The sequence below is a fragment of the Arvicanthis niloticus genome, chromosome 5, assembly GCF_011762505.2.
Source record: "Arvicanthis niloticus isolate mArvNil1 chromosome 5, mArvNil1.pat.X, whole genome shotgun sequence".
Classification (NCBI taxonomy): Eukaryota; Metazoa; Chordata; class Mammalia; order Rodentia; family Muridae; genus Arvicanthis; species Arvicanthis niloticus.
This window is the reverse complement of record NC_047662.1, coordinates 5,163,349-5,190,577: the sequence shown is the minus strand read 5'-3', so window position 1 is coordinate 5,190,577 and position 27,229 is coordinate 5,163,349. Positions and strand designations below refer to the sequence as shown.

At 52.1% G+C, this 27,229-nt stretch overlaps 1 protein-coding gene across 14 annotated transcripts in view; it reads right to left on the bottom strand.

The window, feature by feature from the left end:
* The window catches only part of Camta1 (calmodulin binding transcription activator 1), an 837,099-nt gene that overhangs the window by 74,624 nt on the left and 735,246 nt on the right, over nt 1-27,229 (bottom strand). For 12 of the 14 annotated variants that reach the window (XM_076933681.1, XM_076933680.1, XM_034503401.2 and 9 more), the window contains 3 exons: nt 16,637-16,777; nt 12,360-14,209; nt 6,461-6,587 (listed from right to left, as the gene is read on the bottom strand). In XM_076933681.1, coding sequence (XP_076789796.1) covers nt 6,461-6,587; nt 12,360-14,209; nt 16,637-16,777 — 2,118 coding nt within the window. Of the gene's footprint in view, nt 1-6,460; nt 6,588-7,924; nt 8,087-12,359; nt 14,210-16,636; nt 16,778-27,229 lie in introns of those variants that run through there. The other 2 variants (XM_076933689.1, XM_076933685.1) reach the window with 2 other exon arrangements.

Below are 27,229 nucleotides of genomic sequence, written 5' to 3'. Positions count from 1 at the left end.
GCGGGGACCTACATCTGCTGGGGTGGAGGCTACTCCACCAAGTTATCTCCATTGATATCTTGAGGGCTTTGCTGTGGTCCCCAAAGTCGTCCTGTAGGCTATGGTAGCTATGCTGGGGCTCAATCCCCTAATAGGGGTCAGGTTATATTTTCTGGGCACTGCTTTCTGGAGCTGAGACACCAATCCACAGGGCCTCCCCCAGCAGGAGCAGGCTCATTTCCAGGGAGGACGCACGGGGATCATATTACTATTTAGGCTCTTGGCTTTCAGAAGCCTACGGTCCTGAGGAAGCCATCCAAGTCAGCTGCTCCTGAGGACAGGGTGAAGCTCTGGCTTCCCTCAAAGGACATCTGCAGATCCCACTTCCGATGGGAAACCCAACTCATTGGCCATGGCCTTTCTCCAACTGAGGTGTATATAGAAAGCAGGTCTTGGGGACATCCCTACCCAGATGTCCAGGGCACAATCTGAAAGGATGGGTTCCCTGGGGATCGTGAAGAACCTCCCATGTTTCTTCTCTGGATAGGGATCTCTAGTGATATGGAGAGTCTTCTGCCATCCCACATCCCTGGGCAAAACTCTAATACTGCGGTCTCCGTTCTCTCCTAGAGATGTGCCTGGTTTATCAACAGGGAGGAAGGGCTCTGAGAACTCTCTTTGTGATCCCAGGGTGCTCTGTTCTCCAGGTGGGAGAAGCTGTATCTTATATCCAGTCTCCCCATGGAGGACCCTCCTTCACTGCTCCGATGTCACTGTCCTAGCGTCTACACATCTGGCTGCACAGCTGAATGTAGCAGACACTCAGACATCCCCACCATCCCCAGAGAGGCAGTACAAGGGGGACCTGCCAGTTCTAGGTGTCAGGCCAAGCCCAGGACCCACAGGCTTCCTTGACTTCCTCTCTGAGTCTCCTCAGTGTCTGCTTCTGCTCTTTTTAATGACACCTTGCCTCTGCTGACACAACAGCCTCTCGCTGAAGGCAACAAAGCCAATATGTCTCATGTCTGTTCCTGCTGCAATAGGCTTGGGGAGGGGGGCTGCCCTGAGCACCCCTAGAAGACGTAACCAGGGGAGTCTTCTTCCTTAAAGGTCACCCCCAGCTCAGTTGCTCTGGCTATCCTATTTAAGTTACTGCTTCTCCTAACCCATGCTCTCAGAATACATTTTTTATTTTGAGAGTCAGGGTCTCACTATGTATCCTTGGGCAGCCTAGAACTCACTATGTAGCCCAGGCTGGCCTTAAACACAGAAATCCACCTGCTTCTGCACCTTCCCTCCCCAAGTGCTAGAATTAAAGGTGCACATTAGCACATCGGCTCAGAATCATCTTTTAAAGGCACAATTTAGATCAAATCACTCAGCTGTCTAAAGTCATTGGCTTCCCATGCAAGTACAGTATAATCAGACTTCCACTGGCCAGCCTCTTCCCTCCTCAGGGCCTCTGCGCTCTCCTTATCCTCTGCCTGTTGTGACATCTTCTTCTACTCTTCCCAAGACTGGCTGTGTGCCACCCTGCCTCTGCCAGCCTCCCTGGGACACGCATCCTCATGTCTGAGAAGGAACCTCCTCCACTGCGGACACCCTCTCCACTGTGCACACCTTCTCCTCTGTGCACACCTTCTCCTCTGTGCACACACTCTCCACTGTGCACACCCTCTCTGCTGTGCACACACTCTCCTCTGTGCACACCCTCTCTGCTGTGCACACACTCTCCACTGTGCACACCCTCTCTGCTGTGCACACCCTCTCTGCTCTGCAACCCTCTCCACTGTGCACACCCTCTCCACTTCCTCTTGCTGCATCTTTTCATTCCTTCATGATTTTCTGTCTTCCTGTAGCAGCGTGTCAGCTCCCAACAGCCAAGACCCCATCAGTTCAGTTCTGCATGGTCAGTGCCACAGTCACTGTCAAGATTCCATTCTGGCTGTCCATAACTCCTTTAAAGTGAGCTGCTTTAACATGTGTTCTGCTCGCTCTGTGTTTCGCCTCTTGCTTCTTGACAACTTCCTAGGAGACCAAGTGGAGCTTGCAAGCCCGCAGACTTCTTGCCAGACTCCTCTACCTTCTGCTTCCAGTTCACGACATTGTTCTTACTCAGTGGTCCGACTTGACTGCCTCCTTGGGCTCAGGAAAGACCCAAACCATGTGTCTACTGTTGCCGGTGATAGTGTGAACTTGGAGGAACTCCATTCTCTGTCGGGTTTGGTGTTGCCCAGGCAGGTGCACCAGGCTGGCAGGCAGTTGGCATTTGTGTTCTCTGTGCCTCTCTTCCTGTCCCAGTCATCTCAGCATCTAAGGTGGCTTGGCTTGTGTTCACTGGCCTCTGAGCCCCCTTTTGGTTGGCAAGGCCAGTTTGGTTCTGGTGTCTGGTGTTTATCCTTTACGATTGGTCTCAGCTTCCTCCAGAAGACCCCAAGATGGCATGCCCAGCAGCTGGCACCACCTCCCAAGGAAGCAGTTGGTTGACTTGACCCATCTTTGGATTAGAAACTCTTTGAGTCAGGTGTCCCTGTGGGTTGGGACTTCATCTCAGTTGGAGTCTAGGCATCGACTCAATCCATGTCATGCAGGAGACTCTGACAAATGACTTCGGAATGATGAACTAATTTACGAATGAAACAACCGATCAATACGCCCGACAGGACCTGTTTCAGTTGGGATGTTAACATGATAGATTCCCACGGCACACACTTTGTGAAGCTGGCTGCCAACACAAGGTGCGCAGCGGCCAGATCATGGCACACAGCCCCTAGGTTTGTGGCATCTGGTTGGAGAAAGGATATTTTAGAAGTGACCAGTGGCCCTTCTAAAGTTTCCCAGGAACCAGGAAGAACAGTGGCCTGAATGGACTCTGCGTATTAGCAAGGGGGGGACCCAGAAGTGCGTGGAGAGCAGGCGAATTACCTGAGGAGAATTACCTGGTTCTCTTTCCTTTTCCCCACTCTTGATCTAGAAAAGCCTTTTAGAGATGAGCCCCAGAGGCAAGCGCTTCATGACCCCTGATCATTTTATGCTCTGGGCTATGTGGAAGAAGGTCTCTAAAGATTAAGGTTCAGGGACACCAATTTCCAAGGTGTGGTTACACGGATGGTATGTTGCTGACAGGACATACTTTCGTGGGACTGATTCCAGCTCCCAGAATCCTCTGGGTCCTGACCTGGGATACCACTCAGAGGTTATACAAAGCCCAGTCCTTTGTCAGGAACTGGAGGCAAGGTATTTAGCCAGGTACAGGAAGATGTGGCATCTTTTTATGGGCTAGGCAAGTCCCTTCCCACAGCAGGTGCACAGTGGACAGTTTAATAGCATGCTGCCATCTCTCCTGAGCTGGGCTAGGCTTCCTTGGCCCAGGGTGGCTATCTGGATGGCTGCTGTCCAATCTTAGTAGGGTTGCTGGGAGGACCTGGGGCTGGGTACCTCTGGAGCTAGCCTTGGAGCTGTTGAGAGCTGGGTCACCAGCAAGGTGTGTGTGTGTGTGTGTGTGTGGTATGTACAGTGTGGTGTGTGTGTGTATGTATGTATGTATGTATGTATGTGTATGTATGTGTTGCTATAAGCACCAGGCATCTCATCCTGGGGTATGCTAGACTAAGCTGAACCATTGATGCCAACCCTGTAGAGCAGGGCAGTCTGATATGGTGGGTTGCAAAGGAAGGTGAAGAGAGAGAAGAAGGAAGGCAGAAGACAGGAGTGGAAGATGAGAAAGAAGGGGAGAAGAAGGGGGAGGGAGAGGACGGAGAGGTCAGGGAAAAGGAATGGGTGGTTTGTAAGCTCCAGAGTGTTGCAATAGGGGGCAGTGTCAGCAAGACAGGCATCCACTGGGGAGAGACCACACTGAGTGTAGGGGAACCCTGTAGGCCTGCACAGTCCTGATTAGCCTGCTTCTGCCAGGGAGTCCCTTCCTTCCTTCCCCATGCTGACTGCCAGAAGTACCCTCCTTCCTGCTGTAAGTGCCCTCCTTTCTACCGGAAGTACCCTCCTTTCTGTTGGAAGTACCCTCCTTTCACCGTCTCTGGTTTCCAACAATGTAGGATGTCCCATCTTCCTTGTTCTGCCTCTCTGGCCCTTGCCCAAGCTAGGTGGACGGGTTATCCATAGAACTGGTGATGTGGGAGGGAGGTTAATGAGACAAAGGTTTCCCAGTCTCAGCCAAGGGAACAGAAAGGTCATGTTTTCCAAACTGCTTTCAAGCTCCTAGAGCCCCAGTCTCTTCTTTACAGATCTCCAGGCACTTTGCTAGCCTTGGAAACACAACAGTCACCAAGAAAGACAGTCTCCTGCCTTCACGGGGTCCACAGGCTAACAGGGAAGTAGCTATAGTTAGAGCTTATCCAGGCAGAGATACCAATTAAGAAGATCCCTAAACCGTGGTCACATGATCCCATAAGGCATTGCCAAATGGAATGCCAGGGTTCACACCAAGTTTGGCAACAGTGAAAGGTTTCTAAACATCGAACAACCAAAAATTCAACATAAATGCGTCGTGACTCTGAGGCCCTCCAGGCTGTGCGTGCCCGTGTTGGCTTGAGGGACTTCACTGCACACGTAATGTGTGTGCTTTGCTCTGCATGGCTGTCCAGACACATGTCACCAGCAAACCCTGCCTAAAGCACCTCATCTCTGGTCTGGGACTTGTCATGAGCTGCATTGTTTCTGCTGCTCACACCAAGTTCTTTGCTCTTACGGTTCAATTCCTGAGAAAAAAGACTAAATAGTTCCCCCCATCACTCCTTAGCAGGTAAATATCACAAGAGTCCATTTGTATTGTATCGTATTCGAGAGTTTGCTTTTTAAAAAATCTTTGTTTTATTATTTTATTTATTGATGTACTTACTATCTATTTGTTTATTTGTTTTGACCCCCGAACTCACTATGTAACTGAAGAGGACCTTGAACTTCTGATCCTCCTGCCTCCACTTCCCAAATTCGGGATCAGGAGCATCTTCCTTCCAGTCTTCTTTGCTTTTATATTGTTTAAATTACACATAACTTAAAAGCTTACATTTACCTAGAATATTTGTATTAAATGATAGTTTCTAGACCTTTCAAGTACTTCTTATATATTTTTAATTATTTTATTTATTTACATTCCAAATATTGTCTTCCCCCCACCAGAGTTTTTTCCTCATCCCACCTCTCCTTTGCCTCTGAGAGGGTGCTCCCCTTAAGCAAATCCTCTCCCACTGAGGCCAGACAAGGGAGTTCTCTACTACATATGTGCTAGGGCCATGGGCTAGCCCACATACGCTCTTTGGTTGGTGGTGTAGTCTCTGGGAGCTCCCAGGGGTCCAGATGAATGTTTGCCTTTAAAGATTGCTTTTTGAGTTGCGGATTAGTTTCATTTAAAAAAAAAATCATTATGTGAATTTTGGCTTCCAGTTAGGACAGAATTTTCAACAATTCTAAACTGGCTCAAAACCAAATTTCTGCCACTTTACACTTCGTATTTATGTGCATTGGCATATTCTCAGTATTGATGGTTATAAAATCAAGATATCGACTAACTGAAAAATATTGAAGTTGTTCTATACCCTTCAGTACCAGATAGCTAAGATTTAATATTTGGTGGGAAGATAAACTCATCCATTTTGTTAGTATGCAAATGTGATCTCATCTTTGATGGACAATAAATTATACGAATACTAAATAATTGTCTTAAAACCAATTTCTATAATTGTCTTTAAATCAATTCCTTTATGGTTTGTTACAAGTAAGTGTCTGACTTATTGACCAGTTTTACATGCCTGAACATCTGAGGTCCCTTAGATATGTCACAGGTAAAAAGGAATCCCAAGACAAAAAGCCTCAGACCATGAATTAGGTGATACTGAGGCCCAGGATAAGGGAGGGAGAAGACAGAGCCACAGAGGGCATGTGCTTCTGGCTGGCTTCCTCTGAGGCCTTGAAACCAGAAGTACTTCACGTGTGTGCCTACCTCTCAAAGGAGCATGTGCTCACCACTCTTAGTTTGACCCACACACCCCACTTCCCCACAATCCCTCCACATGGAAGGATTCCCTGACCTCCTGGAACTTACCCTGTGCCTCGATGAACCAATGCTGTGAGCACAGGGCCCTGAGATCTCTGAGCCTCAGGGTGGCCTGGGCGGGGGCAGAAGTGAGGTCATCTCTGCTGTAGAAGAGACTTTGTCTGTCTATCACCTTGGCCCGGCCCCAGCTGGGCCCCAGCTCGGATATGTCATTAGACTAATTGGTTCTTTAAATAGTCCTTTTGCTTGTTTTCTTCACTACCCCCACTGAGCATGCCTAGTATCCCCCATTGATACGGAATCCGTGAGCCCCAACTGATGATATCATAATAGACTGTCTGAGCAGACTTCTTCACCTCGGAGGAAAGCAGAGGAAAGGCGTGACTTGCTCAAGGTCACCCCAAGGCTGACTCAGTCTCTACTGTTCTCCTTCCTCCCCAACCCCCACTGGGCTGGGTACAGCCGCCTCACCTGGGCAGTAGCAACGCAGCACCCCAGGCTGAATCAGGGATGCAGGCACGGAGATCTGGTCAAACAGGCAACTGTAATTATTGCTGGCTTCTTGCCACGGGCCTGTGATGAGGACCTTCACCCCTCCCTGCAGAGGAGAGAGAAGAGATGGAGCAGTTTCCCCCAGGGATGCAGCAGGCAGGCTTTGATGGGGAGGGCTGAGGGCTGCTGGCTACACATGCAGATTCCCAGGCTGTATTTCACCATTCCAAAAAGCCCTGACTTCTGAGATGCTCTTCTAAAAGACAGGCCTGCAGCTGCTCTGATCCCCAGAGGCTGTCCTCAGTTGGCCCCCAGCATCTTGACCCTGAAAGTTCAGGATGATACCAGTGGGAGGCAGGGACTCTCATGCCACAGAAGCCCATGGTGCACCTGAGAACCAGCCAGCAGGGTCCCCAGGAAGGAAGCAGAGGGGACACGGGGGGGGGGGGGGGGCTCTGAATCATGCATTTAGGGAGAGGTGGAGGGATCTCAGATTTGGAAACTGTCACCCCAAGGGACAGAGAAACGAACGTTCTTGTAGGAAACTGAAGGGAAATGGAGGCCCCAGGTGTGGTAGGAGATGGTAAGGGGGGAGGCCCAGGAAGTGGGTGGGGTGAAGAACTCTCTATAGGGAGAGAGAAAAACCGAAGTGAAGCATCAGAATCAGAGTGGCTCAGACAGAGCTCTTGTTACTGAGCTGGGGCTTGGGATAGACTGACCCTCCAGTCCCCTACCTGCCTGCTGTGTCACTCAGGGTATCTTGAGCTACACAGACACAGGAATGGCCCCTCATTGGCACTTCTGCACCACATACGTAGGCACCAGCCTGGAAGCCTGGCCTACAGAGCCTAGGCTGACCTTCCTCTGCTCATGTGGAGGGAAAACTGTCTTCACAGACCCAAGGTGCCAAGCGCCAGAAAGCATTAGAAAGGCGGGGCTCCCTCTAACCTGCTCTGGCCAGCAAAAAGACCCCAGAATGAGCAGCCTCATGTGGCTGTTCCCAGGAAATCCCTTTCAGGGCCTTTGTTCTGTTAGTGATTAGTGTCTCTCTTTGTCTCTGTTTCTTTGTCTCTCTGTCTCTGTCGTTCTATCTTTCTGTCTCTGTCTCTCTCTCTGTCTCTCTCTCTGTCTCTCTCTCTGTCTCTCTCTCTCTGTCTCTCTCTCTGTCTCTCTGTCTTTCTCTCTCTCTCTCTGTCTCTCTCTGTCTCTCTCTCTCTCTCTGTCTCTCTGTCTGTCTCTCTCTCTCTCTCTCTCTCTCTCTCTCTGTCTCTCTCTCTCTCTCTCTCTCTCTCTCTCTCTCTCTCTCTCTCTCTCTCTCTCTCTCTCTCTCTCTCTCTCTCTCTCTCTCTCTCTCTCTCTCTCTCTCTCTCTCTCTCTCTCTCTCTCTCTCTCTCTCTCTCTCTCCTCTCTTTCTCCTGAGCCCCAGGTAGGTCCCTTACTTACGGCTTAGCCAAGAAGAGAGCTGGTCTTTCGGGGTGAAGGGATGTTCTGCCCCGGGATGTAGAGGCAGGGGCGCTGGCCTCTGGCTCTCCTGGCTAACCTTGGATAGACCCACCCCAGAGGCTCATCCACCCCACCCCCAAACAAGTAAACACCTTTCCCTGCAGGGGGGCGGAGAGCTGTGCTGGATAGGGAGGAGAGCGCCACCTGGCGCCCCGGCTAGGGAAGGCCAAGAGGCGCTCCAGGAGCTGAAGCGAGGTCTGGTTAGGAGCTGCAGCAGTGAGCCTCAACTTCCCCGCTGCTCCCGGCCTGGGCCCTAGCTCTCCGCTGCTGTCCCAGGCAAGCCTGCCAGACGCTGGCTCCTACTCAGTCCCTGATTCTCGTTTGCTCTTCTTAACCATTGCTTGTTCCTGCCCTAGAGGAAGCTCCAACTTCTATACCCATTTTTGCTCTCAAGACTCACTCACAATGTTCCCTGGAACCCAGACTGAGGCATGGCAGGGCTAGCCTTGGGTATCATAGTAGCAGGTACTGCTTACTATAATGATGTCCTGAGGCTATCTGTGGCCCAGAGCCAGTAGACTGGCCGTTGGAGGGAAGACACCCTCCTGAGCTGGCAAGTAAATTTTCCTCTGGGTATGATATCTCCACCAAGGTTTGGAGACAGTAGAGAAAGTACAAGAGTTCCAAAACCATAGTGTGCCCCCACCCCGTTTATTTATTGTGTATATTTTTGCCTGCATGTATGTATGGGTGTGCCTGGTGCCCTCAGAGGTCAGGAGGTGGCACTGGATCCTCTGGAACTGGAGTTACAGATGGCCATGAGCCACCATATGGGCGTTGAGAAGCAAACCCAGGCCCCTGCAAGAGCTGCCAAGCCTTCCCCCCAAACCCCAGCGTCTTCTCTTGCCCCTGGTAACTGTGTGACTTCAGGAAGTAGCCCAGTCCTTCTGGTAGCTGTGATTTCAGAAGCCTTTCCGCCTCCAGCAGCTCCATAAAGTGCATTCAGGGCTCTGTCAAAGTGATAGGGGGTTGGGAGTGACTGCCTGGGTGTGGTGTCCTGCTCTGAGCAAGGTCCTCCCGTAAACCCTGGGATGTGGGAGAACACTGGCTTCAAAAGGCCATGGATGGTTACCACGGGAGAAAAGGGGACATGGTAATTGTGACCCACAGGTGTTAGTTCAACGATGGATTGCTGTGGGGGGAGGGTTGGGGGGGAACTGGGGGAACAAAGAACTGCAGAGACCGGGGAACATCAAGACCTTCTCCATGGCAACTGCCGCAGGATGCCTCAGAATCCATCGGTTCCAGGGACGGTTCCCATGGCAACCACTCCGCCTGGCTGCGCTGAGCTGTTGGTGATGTGTGCCTGCCTGACAGTTCTAATTGCAGCTTCTTCTGCCTGCTGCAGCACTGGGAACCAGTGGTGGGAGATGATGCAGGGGAGTGGTGGGGGAGAGGCAGGGGTGCCATCTGAGGTCTATGTTCCGTGAGTCCTGAGATGAAGGTTCTTGAATTCCCACGCACCCTGGGCAGATGCATCGAGATGCAGAGAGCATTGGCGCGCGCACACACACACACACACACGTGTGTGTGTGTGTGTGTATGTGTGTGTTCTATGTATGTAGCATGTTGTGATGCAGTGTCTATGTTGCGTGTGATGTGTGTAGTGTGCTACAGTGTATTCTGGGTGTGGTTACGTAGTATGAATACATTGTATGTTCATTCTGTTGTGGCATGTGTGTGTATGTTCTATGTTTGTGGTGTGATGTGGTGTCCGTGCTGTGTGTGCTGTGTGTAGTGTGGTACAGTGTGTGTTACAGTGTATTCTGGGTGTGGTCACATAGTGTGAATACATTGTGTGTTCCCCTTGTTGTGGCGTGTCTGTGTGTGTGTGTGATCACCAGGTGGGTAGGTGTGAAGGAGACATGGAAACAGATGTGGAAGGAAAGCACACTCAGGGAGGACCCAGCAAGCCAGGCTGGGCATGGCATGCCAGGAAACTATTGTAGTTCAAAGCTGGTGGGGGTGCCATACCAGTGCCCACACAGCCTGACTTAAAGCAAGGTCCCTGCTACAGGGTTTCCCCCTGAGCTTGCCAGAGCCTGCTTCAGACCAGACTCCTGGTGAAGTCAGCTCACATGTGCACCCTTATCAGCTGGCAGGGACAGAAGGCAAGATACTCAGCAATCATGCCAAAAAGGGGTTTGTGAGTGGACACAAGTGTCAGCAGAGAAGTTCTGCCTCTTACAGAGAGAGCCCCGTGACCCCACTATTGCCCTGGGTAGGAGAGCCTTGCAAGGAGAGGAAGCCATCTTGGAGGCTTCACCATGAGGTCCTGTTGGACACCAAAATGGCTTTTTTCCTCTAATCAAATTGGCTTGTCTTTGCTTCCATTTCAGGGTGCTGGGACTCATCAGGGTTTCTGGAAAACCTGGGTTGGATACGCCTGACTACTATTGCATATGCCATCCTGGGCTGCCCTCTGGTGGAGATCTGCTGAACTGCCAGTCTCGGGGATAGAGTCGAACTCTGCATAGACTGATGAAGAGCAGAGAAAGCCAGGCTTGCTGAAGACTTCTGTTCAGCAGAGGCTAGCAGAGGCTAGAGAGCTGGCCTGGGCACACACTCACAGGCCAGGGAACAAGATGATCCCACCTCTTAGGTGTTATAAAACCTGTAGGCAGCTTTTGTGAGGGTAGCACCTCCAAAGTCCTAAGATGTGGGGGTCTTAAGTCCACCCCTCTCTTCTGTGTGTTGATAAGGAAACAGAGGCCCAGAGAGTCAGATCTGAGTCAGGTCACAAGGCCGATACGACCTTCCCAGAATACATGGTGGTCTCATCTTCCTTCCTTACTGCTTTAGCGTGTTTTCTAAGGCTCCTGGAGGAGGCTACCCAGTGGGTCTCTGGTGATCACAGCAGGAGGTACAATGATGTTTGACGGCTGAGCCATATCGAGAGGAAGCCCAGTGGGGGGTCCTTCTGGGTTCTTACCAAGGGATTGGAGTTTGACAGAGTTGAGGTGGACAGGGCTGGCTCTGCTTGGGCTGCAGAGACTCCAGGCTCCCTTTGCTGCTTTAATTTTTAAATTTTAATTTAATTTTGTATGTGTATGGGTGTTTAGCTTGCATGGTGTTTGTGGACCATGTGCATGCCAGGTGCCTGATGGGGCCAGAAGAGGGTGTTCAGATCTCCTGGGACTAGAGTTACAGACAGTCATCAGCTGTCTGTGTGAGTGTTGGGAACTGAACCCCGGGCCCTCTGGAAGAGCAGCTAGTGCTCTCAATTGCTGAGCCGTCTCTCAGGGTCTCTCCACGGGTGCTATTTTAGAGACAGGAAAGATGGCAACGTGTCCAAGGTCAGTGGCGTCTAAGGGTAGAGACAGGATTCCTACAAGCCCATCCATTTCCAGTTCCAGCGCCATGCTCCCGGCCATTCACCTACCACAATGGTCTCCCGGCTTCCATCAGTATCCCGTGGACACTCACAAGACCACACGGACAACAGCTGCACAGCTGCACAGCTGCACAGCTGCCGGTGCAGGGCTACTGGGCTGCGACCTGTGCTACTCTGATTCTTTTCTGACCTGGGCCATTTGTGGACGGATGATCTTAGGTTAGCTTTTCCAGAGGGAGGAAGAAGTATGAGCCCATTCCCTAGATGATATGGCCAGGGGAACAAGAGTTTTGGGCAGCCACCCCCGGGGGTGGGGGCGGGGGATAGTGTCTGATTCGCGCCCAAAAGGATGCACTGGTGAAGCCAGGGAAAGTTCAAGCTCAGCCGCATGCAAGCAAGGTGTTCAGGGGCTCTGGAACCGCCCCTTCCCAGCTCATTCTATTTTATTGCATCCCCCACCCCAACAGGCAAGACCTGGGTCTTCCTACGATCTTGTTGGAGCAGTAGTCTTTAAAGTGACAGCCCATGGTGACGGGAGCACAGGCTAGATCCTGGGTCACATGCCATGCTTCTGATTCTGTAGATGGCCGAGTGTTCCAAAGTTGCACCCTCCCTTTCACTGTGGATGGGAGCGCTGCCCGTTTGCGTTAGTGAGGCCAAGCTTGAGCTACAGGGACCAGTGACCCTGTGACTCTGGTGTTGATTTCTGGATGCTTTAAAAACAGCACCAAGACACCCCCCTCCATCCCCCAAAAGAAGGGAGGGGAGGAAGGGGAGGAAAGGAAAAAGAGAAGGAAAAGGAGAAACATACACTGTTCTGATGGGTGCCGGGAAGGGCAGCTTGCCTCCAGGGATAGCCCTGACTGCAAAGCTACCTGCTACAGTGAAGTCTGAGAGCCACCATGGGAGGGAACAGCTTTGTGTTTCCGGTCAGAGCTCCATCCAAAGAATGGTCACATGCAAACAAGCTTTCCAGGCTTCACAATGGCCCAGGTGAGGGGAGTGGTGGGGCGGTGGCATGTAGTGGCATCTGCAGCTTACCTCTGGGTAAGACCACTCTGGGGAATAGTCAGTCATCATGAACACCCGTCCGCTCTGCTGCAGCATACCCAGGGTGCCCTGGGCCGAGGCGGCCGAGACCACCTCGGCGACATGCATGTAGGCCATGGTGCTGGGCCCGCCCTCAGTGCTGTTCAGCTGCAGGCTGCCCTGCTGGGGGCTGCAGCAGGGAACGCACATCTCCGCCTGGGTGAAGGGTGCCCGTGCCCCATCTTCCGACTGTGAGAGTGCAGCGCTGTCCCCCGACACCAGCTGGTGCCCATAGATTGTACCACTGCCCCCCTCCACAGAGATGAAATCATTGATCAGGTCTGAGAACTGATTGCTGAAGGAAATGTCAAAGTGGTCCAGACTGAGCTCCATGTTAGAGGCGTGGCCCAGGCTGGACTGGGCCACGGGGTAGAGTCCCTGTACCACACTGCTCGGGAGAAGGGGGACGCCACCTGCGCTGCGTATCACTCCGTTGGTCTCTGGTTGCAGGTAGTGCTCAGAGCCACAGGCCTGCAGCTCCCCAGACTTGAGGAGGACCTCATTCCCTTCAGCTGCCTGTGAGGTCTCCATGGTAACCTCCCCTTCTGCCGCCATGGCCTGGAAGTTGGCCTGGAACTGCATGAGGTGCAGGGAGGAAGTAGACTCTATCCGCGTTTCCACGTGGCCGCTGCAAGAGCTGGTTTGGGACGAGGCCTCCGTTTTCACCGTGGGCATCACAAAGGTGGCCCCCGACTCGCTTAAGCTGCTGTGGGTATTCTGCTCAAGGGGTAGGGGTTTGCTGGCATCCTGCAGGAAGAAGCTGGGGGAGGGGGTCTGGTGGATATGGGGGCTGTGGCCAGTCTGGCTGAAGGTGGACGTGTAGTCCTTGTTAGAGTCTATGGCACTAAAGTCCATCTGCTCAAGGGTGGTGCTGGGACTCAGGCCACCGCCCGACGGCAGGAGGCTAGATCCCGCAGTCAGGGTGAGGGAGCTGGATGCTGCAGCGGCAGCCGAGGAGGAGTAGGCCGCCTCTTTGGCCATCTGCTGCTCAAAGGAGGTGTCTTCGGTCTTGATCTCCTTGGTGAGGACGCTGGTGAAGCCAAAGCTCCTCTCTGCAGGTGGCGAGTGCCGGATATTGGTGCTAACCATCTCAGCTTTCAGGCCCCCACCCCCGTACGTCTGACCCTGCTTTGGATTATTGAGGAAACAGTCGGGGTCAAAGTTCATGGCGGTTTCTGGAATCTTCCGGCCACCGTCAAGGGTGGTGGAGAGGACCAGCTCTTCGGACACATTGGTGGGCAGCATGGACAGGCTATCTGAGCTGCCCGTGGTGGGGAAGGCAAACTTGTGGCCGTCAGAACTTACAGCCAGTACAAGGCCCTGAGAGGCATCAGGCGAGAGGAGGTGGTGGTTGGGGCCAGCGGTGGGGGACATGGTGTACACGGCCTCATTAGTGACCTCTGACATGAACACTGTGGCACTTTGGGACAGTCCCCCCATCACAGAGGCCACTGCCATGCTGGACACACCTGTGACAACCGGGCTGTCTACCATGTCGGGGTCGCTGTTGAGTCCGCTGCTGATGGACACGGGGGAGCTCTGGGTAGTGTCGGGGACCTCCACCTGATTGGTGGAGGAAACCTCCGTGCTGTTCTGGTGCAGCAGTGCCGGCTTGGTCACCTTGCCATTCCTCTTCTCCCGGCTCGTGCTCCTGCCATGGCTGGGTTCATGCTTGCCCTCTGACACGTCATTGTGTTGTACTTCTGAGTGGCCCCCGTAGCCCCCGGCCCGCGGCTCCACCTTTGGTGAGATGATGCGGTGTTTGGCACTGTTACACTTATGATGCACGCTGCTGCCCGCTCCTGTGGGGATGGAAACAGAGCACACACACACGTGCACGCACACACACACACACACACACACACACACACACACACACACACACGCATAAGGTCAGAGCTGGGACTTTGGCTAATTCTTCTCCCAAGCAGTTAGAACCCACCCAGTTACAAAGTCCCCAGCCAGAGCCTAGGCAGAGCAAAGACCGAAATCCTTACACACTTGTGATCTATTCCCAGGCCTGAGGCTCTGCCATGCCATGTGACCATCCTAAAATCTTTTAATCCTGTTGTTGATTTTTTGTTTGTTTTGTCTTATCAAAATCAGCAGGATGTTTCATGTGGGAAGCCCTGGTGTGTGCATGTCTGTCGTGTGTTGTGTGTGTGTGGTATGTGTATTGTATATGTATGTGTGGGGAGTGTGTATGTATATGGTATGTATATGTATATATATGTATGAGTGGTGTATGTGTGTGGTGTGTATATATGCATGTGTGTATGTGTGTATGGTGTGCATGTGTGTGTATGTATGTATATGTGTATGTGTGTGTGTTATGTGTGTGTATGTGTGTATGTATGTGTGGGGGTGTATATATATGTAGTGTGTATATGTGTATGTATGTATGAGTGGTGTATATGTGTGGTATGTGTATATATATGTATGTGTGTATGTGTGTGTGGTGTGTGTATGTGTGTGTGATATGAATATGTGTGTATATATATGTATATGTGGTGTATGTGTGTGGTATGTATATATGTGTGTATGTGTGTGTGGTGTGTATGTGGTATGTGTGTATGTGTATGTATGTATGTATGTATGTGTGGTATATATGTGTGGTGTGTGTATGTGTGTGGTGTATATGTCTGTGTTGTGTTGTATGTATGTGTGTGTGGTGTGTAAGTATGTGTGTATGTTTGGTGTATGTGTGTGGTGTGCGTGGTGTGTGTATGTGGTGTGTGTATATGTGTATGTATGTGTGTGGTATGTGTGGTGTGTGTATATGTGCATGTGTGTATGGTGTGTGTATGTGTGTATGGTGTGTGTATGTGTGTGTGTGTATTTTCAAGAAAGTCCTCTTCACCATCAAAAACAGACCTTTGTCATCTGAAAGGACTCTTTCTGACCCAGAAGGGTCATCCCAGACATTGTGGCTGGGACCCTGTCTCCAACCCAGCTTCTCACACCTGATTCTGGCTGTGTAATACTTCAAGAAACCTGTGACCTCCAGGAGCCTTGTTCTGAGGACAAGAAGTCAGAGGTTGGCCCAGAGAGGGGAAGAATGTACCAGCTCTCAGACCAGAGGATCAAAGAGCATTCTTGACTCTTCCCTAGGGATGTGAAAATATTTATTTCTCTTCCACTAATTTTGTATGTGTGTGAGGGGATGGATGTGTGTGCCATGGTGCTGGTGTAGAAGTCGGAGGACAAGATCCAGGAGTGGATCCTTACACCATGTAAAGTACAAAATCGGCTTATCAGGCTTGGTTGCAAGCCCATTCACCTACTGAGCCAGCTTGCTGGCCCAAAGAGATCTTTGCGGTGATACTCTCCACCATCCAGTTAAGTCAGAATCTGTCCTTAACTCTTTGGACCTTCCTGTCTTCAAGGGTCACTGCTTCCATTCCATCAGACCAGGGTCATTCTGTTCTTGATAAAATGGTGAATTCTTCCACAGAACAGTGACCCAACCAATTGATGGAAGCATCGTATGAAAGCGGTCGGGGGAGAGGAAAGCCCTATTTCACAGAGCAAATGCCAGGGTCAGAAAGGCAGAGGCGTTCCGGTAGAGTGTGAGATACCATTCCTCCATGGGGGAGACCAGCTAGAGGTAGGTGTAGCTTGAAGCTTGAATGGTCCCACTGTCTCAGGACAGTTGCTGAGAAACCTCAGAGCAGGAGACCTGGACCTCCTTCTGGGGCTTCCCAAGAACATGCTCCCCAACCGGCATGTGCAGTAAGTGTGTAGAGGCCCCGGACCCCAAACATCTCTACTCTTCTGGTGCATCTGTGTGCTTCTCTGGTCCCCACAGCCTCTCTGGAGATTGCCCCCTTTTGTCCAAAGCAGGCTGTGAAGCTGATTCTGGGAGCAGGACCAGGGCAAAGGGCCTACTGGGCGCCTCTCTCAGGTGCTTTACATAAACTGGTTACTTGTCCCTTCCCTTTCTAGATAGGATGGGAGGGTTCCCTGTACCCTACCTGTTCTCTAGGATCTCCAATTCAGGCCTCTTCATCCACAGGACAGGATAGCTCAGTTCCATCTGCCCCCAGAGCCTCTGCTCAATCCTTCCCTCACTGGATTGAATAGCAGTGCCCTGCCCCCTACTCCTGCCCACCAATAATGCGTAGTACCACCTGGCTTCTGGCGACCTTACCCCTTTCCTCACTGGATAGGATATCAGAGCCTACCACCCAATGCCCAGTGCCACATGCCCCCCAGGGGCCCCAGCTCACCCAGGCTGCCGGTGCAGAGGCAGTTGTGGGTCCGTGGCTGGGGCTTGGTCTGGTGGCTGTCGAGAATCTGTTGTACCAGCTGCTCCACCGAGAAGCCCGAGCTGCTATTCCCATTGCTGCAGGTCCATTTGATACCATGGACTGCAGAGAGAGAGAGAGAGAGAGAGAGAGAGAGAGAGAGGGAGAGAGGGAGAGAGAGAGAGAGAAGTGTCAGGGGCTGCTAGTGATAGGTCTGTCCTGATGGGGTGTGGCGACAGGGCCACTGAAAACTCACCTGGGATGCCAAGCTGCAAAGCCACCAGAGTCTCTGCTCCATTAGGGAGCTCTGAGCTCTTGTGTTTTCCTCTTTTGCTGAACTGGGGACTAGTTTACCTACAGCAGTGGTTCTCAACCTTCCCAACACTGAGACCCTTTAATATAGTTCCTCGGGTTGCGGTGATCTCCAACCATAAAGTTATTTTCATTGCTACTTCATAACTGCCATTTTGCTACTGTTAAGACTTGTAATATACCAATCTGATTTGCAGGATATCCGATATGCAACCCTTGTGAAGGGTGGTTCGACCCCCTCGCCCCCAAATGGATCGCAACCTACAGGCTGAGATTTGCTGGCCTAGATTCTCACTTTTGTTTTTTCCAAAGTCAAAGGCTCTGAAACAGCTCTTTTGGGGCTTCCCATGAGGAGGAAGAAAGCAAGGACGGGGAGGAAGACAGGGTTCGGGGTGCTGTCATATGCCTGCAGGTTGCAAGGCTTTGTGTAGGCTCACAGGATGAAGTGGGAGGATTCAGTGAACAGGGGCACCCCAGGAGCATGTGTGGAGGGGGCTGTCTCCAAACAGAGACTTCAGCTTCCTAGTCTCCCACTTTTCTCTACTCCAAAGGGAATCATAAGAGAAGCTGAACAGGGAACAGGAACGATAGGCCCATAGCCCAGAGTGTAGAGGACTCCATTTCGGCTCTAATTAATAATCACCGTCTTTACAGCCGCCCTGGGGGTTTGACTCGCCCCTGACTGTCTGCAGTCCCTGGAGTTGGGATGAAAAGCCCAGAATGAGAGGTTTCACCTGCCTGGCAGGACAAGGCTTGTGGGTGGGGGGGAAAGGTAGGTAGGTGGGTATCAAGCACAGAGATACCCGCAGGGCTCCAGAATGCAGCCATCGGGGTGGGCATCTAATCTACAAGAGAGGAAGAAGCTGGGCCAGGCTCACACCTGGCTTTGAGGCCAATGTTGAATCATGTTGTGTGAGTTCAAGGCACATTAGTTTGCCTTTCAGAACCTGCTTCCCCGTCTGTAAAGTGGGAACAGACTAGTGTGTGCCTCACCAGCCGGGCAGCTAGAAGGCCTGTCTGTATGCTTCCGTGAAAACCGAACAGAGAACAGGGTTGTCACAGCTGTTAATAGTGAGGACCGAGATGGCTGTGGCAGGAGCAAAGCAGGTAGTGAGTGGTAGCTGAGGCCCAGAGGCTCATGTTGGGAAGGAAACTCTGTCCTCTAAACCCAATGCAGACCCCAAAGATGGCCGTCCACCTCAAGCTGCTTTTTGTTGTCACTATGGTGGGGTTTCAGGGGAAGGAGCGGGGTCTGTGACTGCCCTGGCAGTGTCTCCAGGCTGGTTTCCTTTTGGCCTCTTCTTGCCCACCTGGCCAGGTGATTGATTGCTCAACTTCCCTGCCCTCTAGTCCTCAGAGGGTCTTCAGAGATTTGTCTCTGTTAGCTTCTGATGTCTCTAGTGAGTTCCAGCTTCTGGTATGTGGCCTCTGCGGCTAGTCTGCTGATCTGTGCAGCTTTGGAGATGTTCCTGCCCATTCTGAGCTTTATGCATCGAGATGACAGTGTCTGTGGTCCATCCTTCTGCAGGGGAAAGTGGGCTCTGTTCTTGGGGTCCGTGTGTGTGCGAGTGTGTGAATGTGCGTGTGTGTATGCGGGTCTGTGTGTCTGTGTTCCAGTGGGAATGGGAACCCCCACAGATCCAGGAGGCCTTAGATCTTGCTAATTAAACCAATTTGGGTATGTTCTTTCTGAACATCATGTCTCCAGGACATTTGCAAGAGCTGGAAAGCATGGCCCCGGCCAGGGCCTGCTGTGCATCACCACAGCTGTGGAATCTTCTCTTCAGATTGTGCTCTGTCTAGAGTCCCAGTGTCCAGCCTGGACAGCAGCAGCAGGGGCCTGGGCCTGGGCCAGGTCACTTACCTCTCCAGATTCATTTCATGGATGAGAAGACAGGCTCAGCTAGGGGAGATGACGTATCATGTGCAGGAGAGGGAGGGGACCATGGAGACTCCCCTTCTGCTCCCCAGAATGTGCAACAGCAGATCCCAGCTGTGTGTTTCCTGCACTGCACCAAAAGCTTGACATTGTGGGGCCGAAGTAGTTCAGGTATGTTTTAAAGCTCCCACAGTGTGTGTGTGCGTGTGCATGTGAGTGTGTGTTCGTGTGTGTGTTCGTGTATGTGTGTGTCCTTAAATGCCACCAAGATGGAACACATAGCTCTGTCCTGACCCTAATCCACCAAGGAGTTCAAGTCCAAGAAGGGGGGTCCTGTGCCATTAGAACATCCAGTATGGAAACTTTAAGCAGACACCAGTTGCAAAGCCAAGCCACGTGCTGGGGAACCCCTAGCTACATGAATTTGATTTTCTGGAGAGATAAGTGTTCTCAGGCAACCCCAATGCTGGCTTCTACTTGTGTCAGTGCTAGATGGGTTGGGTGGGTTTTGTGAGCCTCCACTGGCCTGGCAGCATCTTCCTGAGCTTTTTACCATTTCCCACCATCCCATTTCTCCTCCATCCCCGGCTGCCACGGTCCCCATCCTCTCTCTGCATCTTGCCTTCTTCTATGTTGTGGCAGTACAAAACGAAACCCGGCGAAGGGTGACAGATTGCAAGCAGAGAATTTCTGGATGCTTAATGCAAATTACCTAGTGTCTTGGTACATCCAATATGCAGATCATCTCCCTCCTCCATCTGGGGAAGGGGGAGAAAAGCCTCCTCCTTCAGGGTGGGGAGCTGTTAGTAGCGGGATATCAAATACTATCAAGACGGCTTTTAACATGTCATGCTTGGCTTCCCGACACGTAATGAATCAGTGGGAAAGGAGATTTCTACGGGGGAAGAAAAAAATGTGTTTTGAAAGGAAGGTTTGTAAGTGCACAGAGCACTCACCACTCACTGCCCCTGCCTGGGCCACGTCCTCCTTATGAGAGCAGAAAAGAGGACTCTGGAAGAGCCCTTGATCAAATGCAAGGTCACAATGGGGCACAGAGCCAAAAAAGGAATAGCCAGGAAAATAGCTAGTTCCCTCCTGGTCATTTCTTTGTCCCCGGCACGATTTGCTTCCTGGCTCTGGGGGACAAATCTCAGGCAGAGGCACCCCCTCTTCAGGCCCCCATACATGGAGCCTGGGTGGCAGTTTCTGGGTTGTTTAAGGGGTGGAGGGGAGCCTGTGTGTCCAGGAAGGCAAGGGCAGAGAATGTCCAAGAGAGGGAGTAAAACAGGTATGGAGTTGGTAAATTGCCCTGGTACCTTTCCGGGTAGGAAGGAACAGCAGGGAAGAGCACATAGACCACGGGAAGCAGGTCTTAAAGAACTCCATCTTGGGGCTTCCTGCTGAGCCCTCCTAAGGTTCTGGGCTGCCTGCTGAGAGGCAGAGCCACAGCTGGGGACAACTGTCAGAGAAACCAATCACCTTACACCAGTGCTGATCTGACTGATCAAGATGTCCTCCCTAACCAGAACCGTGGCAAGGCGGCTTCCACATACTGTGAGTAGCTGAAGCCAAGGCCGGTGCATGACTGCGCTCAGAGACGGAGACCACCTTCCTAAGAGGCAGCCAGCTGCCGTAAGGGACTCACTGAGACAGCGAGGAGGGGGCTGGGTGAAGAGGGGAGGCTTGAACTTGACATGGGCCACTGCCAGCTAAGGGCATCCTGGCTATCGCAGCTCGGTCCCGAGTCTCCAGGGGAAGTGGAGAGCAAGAGCCTAAGCCCTCCTTCCCCCACCCCGTGATGAACTGAATGGTATTCCCCTAAAGCTACACATGCCACGCCCCCAATAAGTCTTTAAAGAAGTCAGTAATAGCTGAGGTCATAGGACCCCCTGCAATAGGCAGACATAGCAGAAGTGCTTCAGCACTGAGAGAAGCCACATGAGGTCAGAGCACTGCACAGAGACTGCATAAGGCAGAAAGAGAAAGAGGCCTCACCAGAAACCAACCTCAAAGTCACCCTGACCTTGTCATTCCAGTCTCCAGAACTGGAGACAACCAATGTCCACGGTGCACACAGCCTGGTCAGTGGTGCTTCGCCCCAGTGGTGCCTGTGGTCTGCTTTCTGCTGCAATCCCTGAACACCACAGGATAGGGCAGGGGTTACAATGAGCAGAGGTGCATTCTGCACAGTTCTGGAGGGTGGAAGGCTAAGTTCAGGTGTAGGAGTGTGTGGGTAGCCAGGGCAGCATGGAAGAGCTGGGGGAGCTGGGGGGGGGGGGCAGTAGGGAGGAGCTAGGAGAGTAGGGAGTAGGGAGGAGTTGGGGGAGTAGGGAGGAGTTGGGAGAGCTGGGAGTAGGGAGAAGCTGGGGGAGTAGGGAGGAGCTGGGAGAGCTGGGAGTAGGGAGAAGCTGGAGAAGTAGGGAGAATCTGGGGGAGTAGGGAGAAGCTGGGGTAGTAGGGAGGAGCTGGGAGAGCTGGGAGTAGGGAGAAGCTGGGGGAGTAGGGAGAAGCTGGGGGAGTAGGGAGGAGCTGAGAGAGCTGGGAGTAGGGAGAAGCTGGTGGAGTAGGGAGGAGCTGGGAGAACAGGGGATGAGCAGGAAATGGGGGAATAGAGATGGCTAGGAGGATGCCTGACAGACAGGTGCTCTTGGACCCCCCCGCCCCCCACCACAAGCAAAGGGAGGGGAGAGGAGGTCCACATTAGGGCTGCAGGAGGCCTATGGGCTCAGATCCTGCCCTAGCCCAGGTACTAGAAGGAGTCGCCTGGCCTCCACCTCAGCAGGCCAAGTGCCAGCATAGGAGGAGATCTGTATAGAGGATGAGCTTGCAGACTGGCTTTACCTGGGATTTGGAAGTGGAGCTAAGACCTCTAAGGTGCAGGCAGCCCTGAGTCCTGGCCTCCTCGCTTGGCACTCCTGTCTCTGAGGTGAGCTAATGGTGTATACATGTCAGCAGATGTTCATTCTGGCCTCATGGCTGCACAAGTTGAAGGCTGAGAGGAAATAAGGTGCCGGGAATGGAAACCTGAGGCAGGTAGGTAACTTCCAGCCACAGTGGCCTCTGCAGTAGCCTCAGGGTGGCTGCAGCTCCTTGCTTGTGTTCCCTGGAAGAGTTCTTCTGTCTCAGTTCTCTCATCTATAACATAGCTGTCATGATGCTTCCTCTGGCTCCGCACCATCTCCCCAGGGACTTTAAGGACACAGTGGTAAGGGGGACAGTGACTTCACACTAGGGGGACAGACCCTGGGAAGGAACAGGATGAAGGAAACAGGAAGGAAGGGCCATCAACCCTGGTGGCCCCTTTGTTTTTAGAAAGATGACAGGGCAGGTGTGTCAGAGCTTTAATTGCCATAGTAATGGCACAGGTGCAACAGTGAGAAACCACATTGACCCTTCCCCACAGGAAGAGATGCTTGGCACGCAGCAAGTGGAAGACAGGTAGTAGTGTCTCTGGCAGTGTCTGTGTGGCAGTGTCTGTGTGGCAGTGTCTGTGGCAGTGTCTGTGTGGCAGTGTCTTTGGCAGTATCTCTCTGTGGCAGTGTCTCTCTGTTGCAGTGTCTCTCTGTGGCAGTGTCTCTCTGTGGCAGAGTTTCTGGCAGTGTCTGTGTGGCAGTGTCTGTGTGATAGTGTCTCTGTGGCAGTGTCTCTGTCTTAGTTTCTCTGGCAGTGTCTGTGTGGCAATGTCTGTGTGGCAGTGTTTGTGTGGCAGTATCTCTGATAGTGTCTCTGGCAGTGTCTCTGGCAGTGACTGTGTGGTAGTGTCTGTGTGGCAGTGTCTCTGGCAGTGTCTGTGTGGCAGTATCTCTGTGGCAGTGTCTCTGTGGCAGTCTCTGTGGCAGTGTCTCTCTGTCCTAATATCTCTGTCCCAGTCTCTCTGTCCGGTGTCTCTGTGGCAGTGTCTCTGTCCCAGGGTTTGCTGGATCACCCCTTCCCTTCCTCCTCTTCTGTCTGAGCTCATCTCCACTTCCACCCAGCACCTGTTACAAAAGAGTCACCCACGCAAGGGTAACCATTTGTTTAACTTGTCCAAACCAGGTCACCCTGGACCCAGGGACACTTCCAGGCAAGCCTGGTCATGGGGTCACCCTACTTGTAGGTCACATGACAGAGCCAGCTGGAGACGGAGTCCATTTCTGTGCCTAGCTGCCAGTGAATGAGAGCTCTTTTGGAATTCTTTGGAGTTGTTGATGCTCAAAGGCTGTCACCATAGCAACGAGGTCAATAGGAAATGGCAGCCGTGCGTAGGTTTCATCCTCACTGTATCCTTGTTGACAGGAATAAAGGCCCTGCTTCTGATTTCTTGGTTCAACTAGATGAAGTTTTCATTAGATTTAACTTCTCATATCCAGACACCCACACACTAGTCAGCTCCTATCTCCCCACTATGCTCTCATTCTGAGAAGCACTGCTGGGGCTGAGGGTTTGGGGTGGTGTGCATGCTGGTTGTATGCAAGGATCCAGTAAGCCTGGTTGCTGTGTCTTACTGTTGAGACATGGCATGTTAGGAGCCCTTTTCTATTGGGAGGCCTGGACTTCATTCCCTGTCACACCCACCCTGGAGAAAGCCAGAAGCTGAGGTTTGGTGTCAGCTGTGGAGTGAGGGACTTACTCTGGCCATATTGCTTCAGAGGAGCGGGGGAATGGAGGTGAGGCATGGAGACTTCTAGATCAAGGAATCTAGACCACATGGGGATAGCGTGGCCTTGGCTTCTGCATTTGGCCTCTTGGAAAACCTTAAAGGCGGACATGGTGGCTAGAAACTGCCTTGGCTGAGAACTTCTGCCTCCTGGGCTTAGCCTCTCTTCCAATGGGCTGGGGACTCTTCCCAGAAGTAATGAATATGCTGGAAACCCTGACTTGCTGGAATGCTGGAAGCTCAGTGGGGCAGGGAGTGGAGTCTCTCCTGGTATTGGCATTTCAAATCTGGAGTCCCCAGTCCTTCCCACCACTTGAGGGAAGAGCCAGTAAGTGGGGAAAATGTAGTTGCAAACAGCTGGGTGTCCAGTCCTTCCGAGCCACTTGAAATTAGGGACCTTTCAGATGGCTGGTTTCCCTTAGGGGAAGCCCCCTCTTAACTCCCAAGTATGTGGTCCAGAGATCTTGATTCTTACAGAGACATAAAACCTAGAGTTAGAGAAATCCACATTTCACTAGGCCGTCTCCTCTTTAGAGAGCTCATCTCCGAGTAAGAATCAGATCCTTGACTCTCAGGCCTAGGGCAGGCCTGAGAACGAGCCACAAAGGTTGGCTGAGCTGGTGAATGGGGAGGAGAAAGCCAGAGGAGACTTCTGGAACAGTCTAGGGGTACAAGTACCCAAGGAGCCCCAAAGGACAAGCAGCTAGGGACAGGCAAGAAACCAAAAGCATGTCCCTCCTGGGGGACACATTAGCTCAATAGGATCTAGCCTGAAGGAAAAAAAAAAAAAAAAAAAGAACATTTGTAAAATAAACCAAGGTCCCATGGGCGGGGGAGCCAGGCTGGAAGATGGCCAAGGTGAGGGGTGTTGCCAGGAGTGTAGCAGAGCAGAACAGGGACTCAGCTTCCCTGAGGGTCCAGAGACAGTAATTCCCATCCCAGGGACAGCACAGTGCACAGGGAATCCTTTCCAGGCCTTTGTGTGTGTGTGTGTGTATGTGTGTGTGTGTTTGTGTATGTATCTTTGTTTTCCCAGACTCAGGTCCTGTAGTCACTGTAAAACACAAGACTTCTGTCCCTAAGGACAGAGCTGCTATTCTTGGCCCCAGGGACAAAGGTGTTCTTCTTTGTATAGGTATGGTCCATACTCAGCACTTTTCTTGAGTTACAGTCAACAGGTGTTCAGCTGGGCCTGGTGGCACAGGCCTGAAATCCAAACAACTCAGATGGCTGAGATGAGAGGACCATAAATTCAGGTCCAGCCTGGGAAACTTAGCAAGATCCTATCTCAAAAGAGAAAATGGACAAAAGGCTTAGCATTGTGGCTCAGTGGGTGTACTTGCCCTGTATGGGTGAGCCTCTGGGTTTGAACCCCAGTCTCATGGTTTCCAAGAGATCACACCGTGTGCTGGCTCCAAGACTCCAACTGCAAACCCAGAAAATATTAAGGGTGCCAGCTCCTTATTAGGAGTCTAGGGAGACAGCTCAGTCCAAAACACCCAGAAACTAGGCTTTCCATCTCCCAGACATTCCCCTCTGGAAGTTTCCTGATAAATCTCCAGCCCTGCCTCCCTGTCATCCCAAGAGACCCAAGTGTGAGGGTGTTAGGCTAGCCCTGCTCTCCAAGGAAATGCCCTGGGTTTGCTTCTTTCTGGTGTCTGCCTCTGGCTAGAGTTTCTAGGAAACAAAAGCCAGGAGATTCCAGCCTGAGAATGCTTTGTAAAACAGAGTCCCCTGGGTGGCTTCCACCACAGAACAGAGCTGGCCAGGGCCCCCAGAGCCTGCCTTTTCTAGACCTGCCCAGCTGCTTCAGAAGTGAAATGGCTTCTGTCACTGGCTGCTCTGTGCTCAGGGCTCACTGTGATGCAGTGATCCAGAGAAGAAGGTGCAGCTGGGTACTCTGATCCCCAGAATGGGCAGCCCGGACACACAAGCTTACACCTGATTTAGGGTCTGTCACTCCTATCCCAGAGATCTTCCTCCATTGCAGGGACACTGGATGAAACCTCAATCCCCCTAGCAGCAGTCTACCTGAGGCTGGTCCCTGACTCTCTGCTCTTCTCATGGCCACACCTGCAGTCCTTGGGCAGTTGTTTTGTCACTCCAAGGCCAACCACTCCACGCCACACTGTGCTCAGACAATTCCCGTAGGAGTGCTAGGCACATCCTGGAGGCGCTCTGCTACAACTGACCACCAGGTGGCGCTAAATGACCAGGAACTGGTCTAGAAGGCCCAGGAAAAGAGCACCCTTGTTGATTTTATATCTTGATACTCCATAATCGCCAGGATTACAATCTAAGCAAAAAAGCAAAAACAAATAAACACATTCCCTGTACAGAATTTGTCTTTGTTTGAAAAAAAATCTCGAGAAAACACGATACTTTGAACGTATACCCTAAGGCGCAGGTGTGTTGGCACCAGTGAGCACATCCTGGGAAGGTGCCCTGGGGACTGGAGGACAGGGTAGCAGAGAAGCTGGGTGGGGAGTTCCCAGGAAACTTCTTTGCCTCTGAAGCTCTAGTTTCACAATGTGGGGGTCCCCCATCTGCAGTCTCCCTATCCTGTGCTGACCGCCCTGGGGCTGGAAAAGGCCCTTGCTGAGTGTGAGGAGAAGGGCCAAGACACGATTCCGAAAACCATATCCAGTAAAGACCAATGAGTCAAGGCATCTGAAGACTGCTAGGAGCAATAAGAGCACCCTCGACCTCTTGTTCACCTTGGCAACCACCCCATGCTTACAGTGGCCTTTACTCTACAGTCAACGTGGCTCTAACCCACATGTACTATGGCCTCCAGCCCACACTCACCAGGGCCTCTCTTATGATCCCCCTTCCTGCCCCCTGCATATTCAACATGGCCTCAATCTCTTTATTCTCTCATGGTTCCACCCCCAGCCCCCACTCAACATGGTTTCCACTCCTACACCTAACGTGGCCTCTACCCAACATTCAGCACAATATCCCTTCAAGCTCAACACGGCCTTTCTTCCTTTAAGTTCAACATGGCCTCCACCCTGAATTCAACATGGATGGCCTCTGCTTCCATGCTCAACACGGCTTCTCCTCTCTCACACTGAACATTCAGCTCAGTCCTCATCCTCACAATCACCTGGGCCTTTGACCCCAAACTCAGCATGGTCTCCATGGCTTCAGAGTCAAACAGCCCTGCAGGCCACAATACTGACACTGATACACCATTTCTACTCAGCTCATCTCTGCTTTCTTCTTGATGTTCCTCACAGTGCCTGGGTTGCCCTGTAGTCTTCCACCTCACTGTCCTCTGGGCTGGTGGCGTGGGGCCCCTACCACATGGCTGTCCTTGACTTCCTATTCAACTTACAGGCCTGTGATGCCTTCTAGGCAGGCTTCCTTTAATTGGGTTCCCAGAGGGCTAGCCTGGGCTTCCTCCTGTCTGGCCTCTTCCCAAAGCCCAGGGTAGCACAGAGCTCAGTGGTCCCACTCTGGCTGGAGGAAGACAGATATCCAGGTGGCCTTTGGATGCCCTTGCTGGGCACACGGGTTGTGAGCTAAGGACCTGGCCTCCAGAGGGCACTGTTCTGGCCTTTGAACCGGTCTTCCTCCTAACTCCAGCCAGTACACTGATCATTTGACATCTGTGATATCATTTCAGGGCCACAGGAACCTGTCAACCAGCCCATTGTCATCCATCCCAGGAAAGAGAACATGGCCACTCAGAGAGCTCAGGTGTACTGGCCAAGTCTGGGGGAGGGGGCTCTGCCTCCTCACA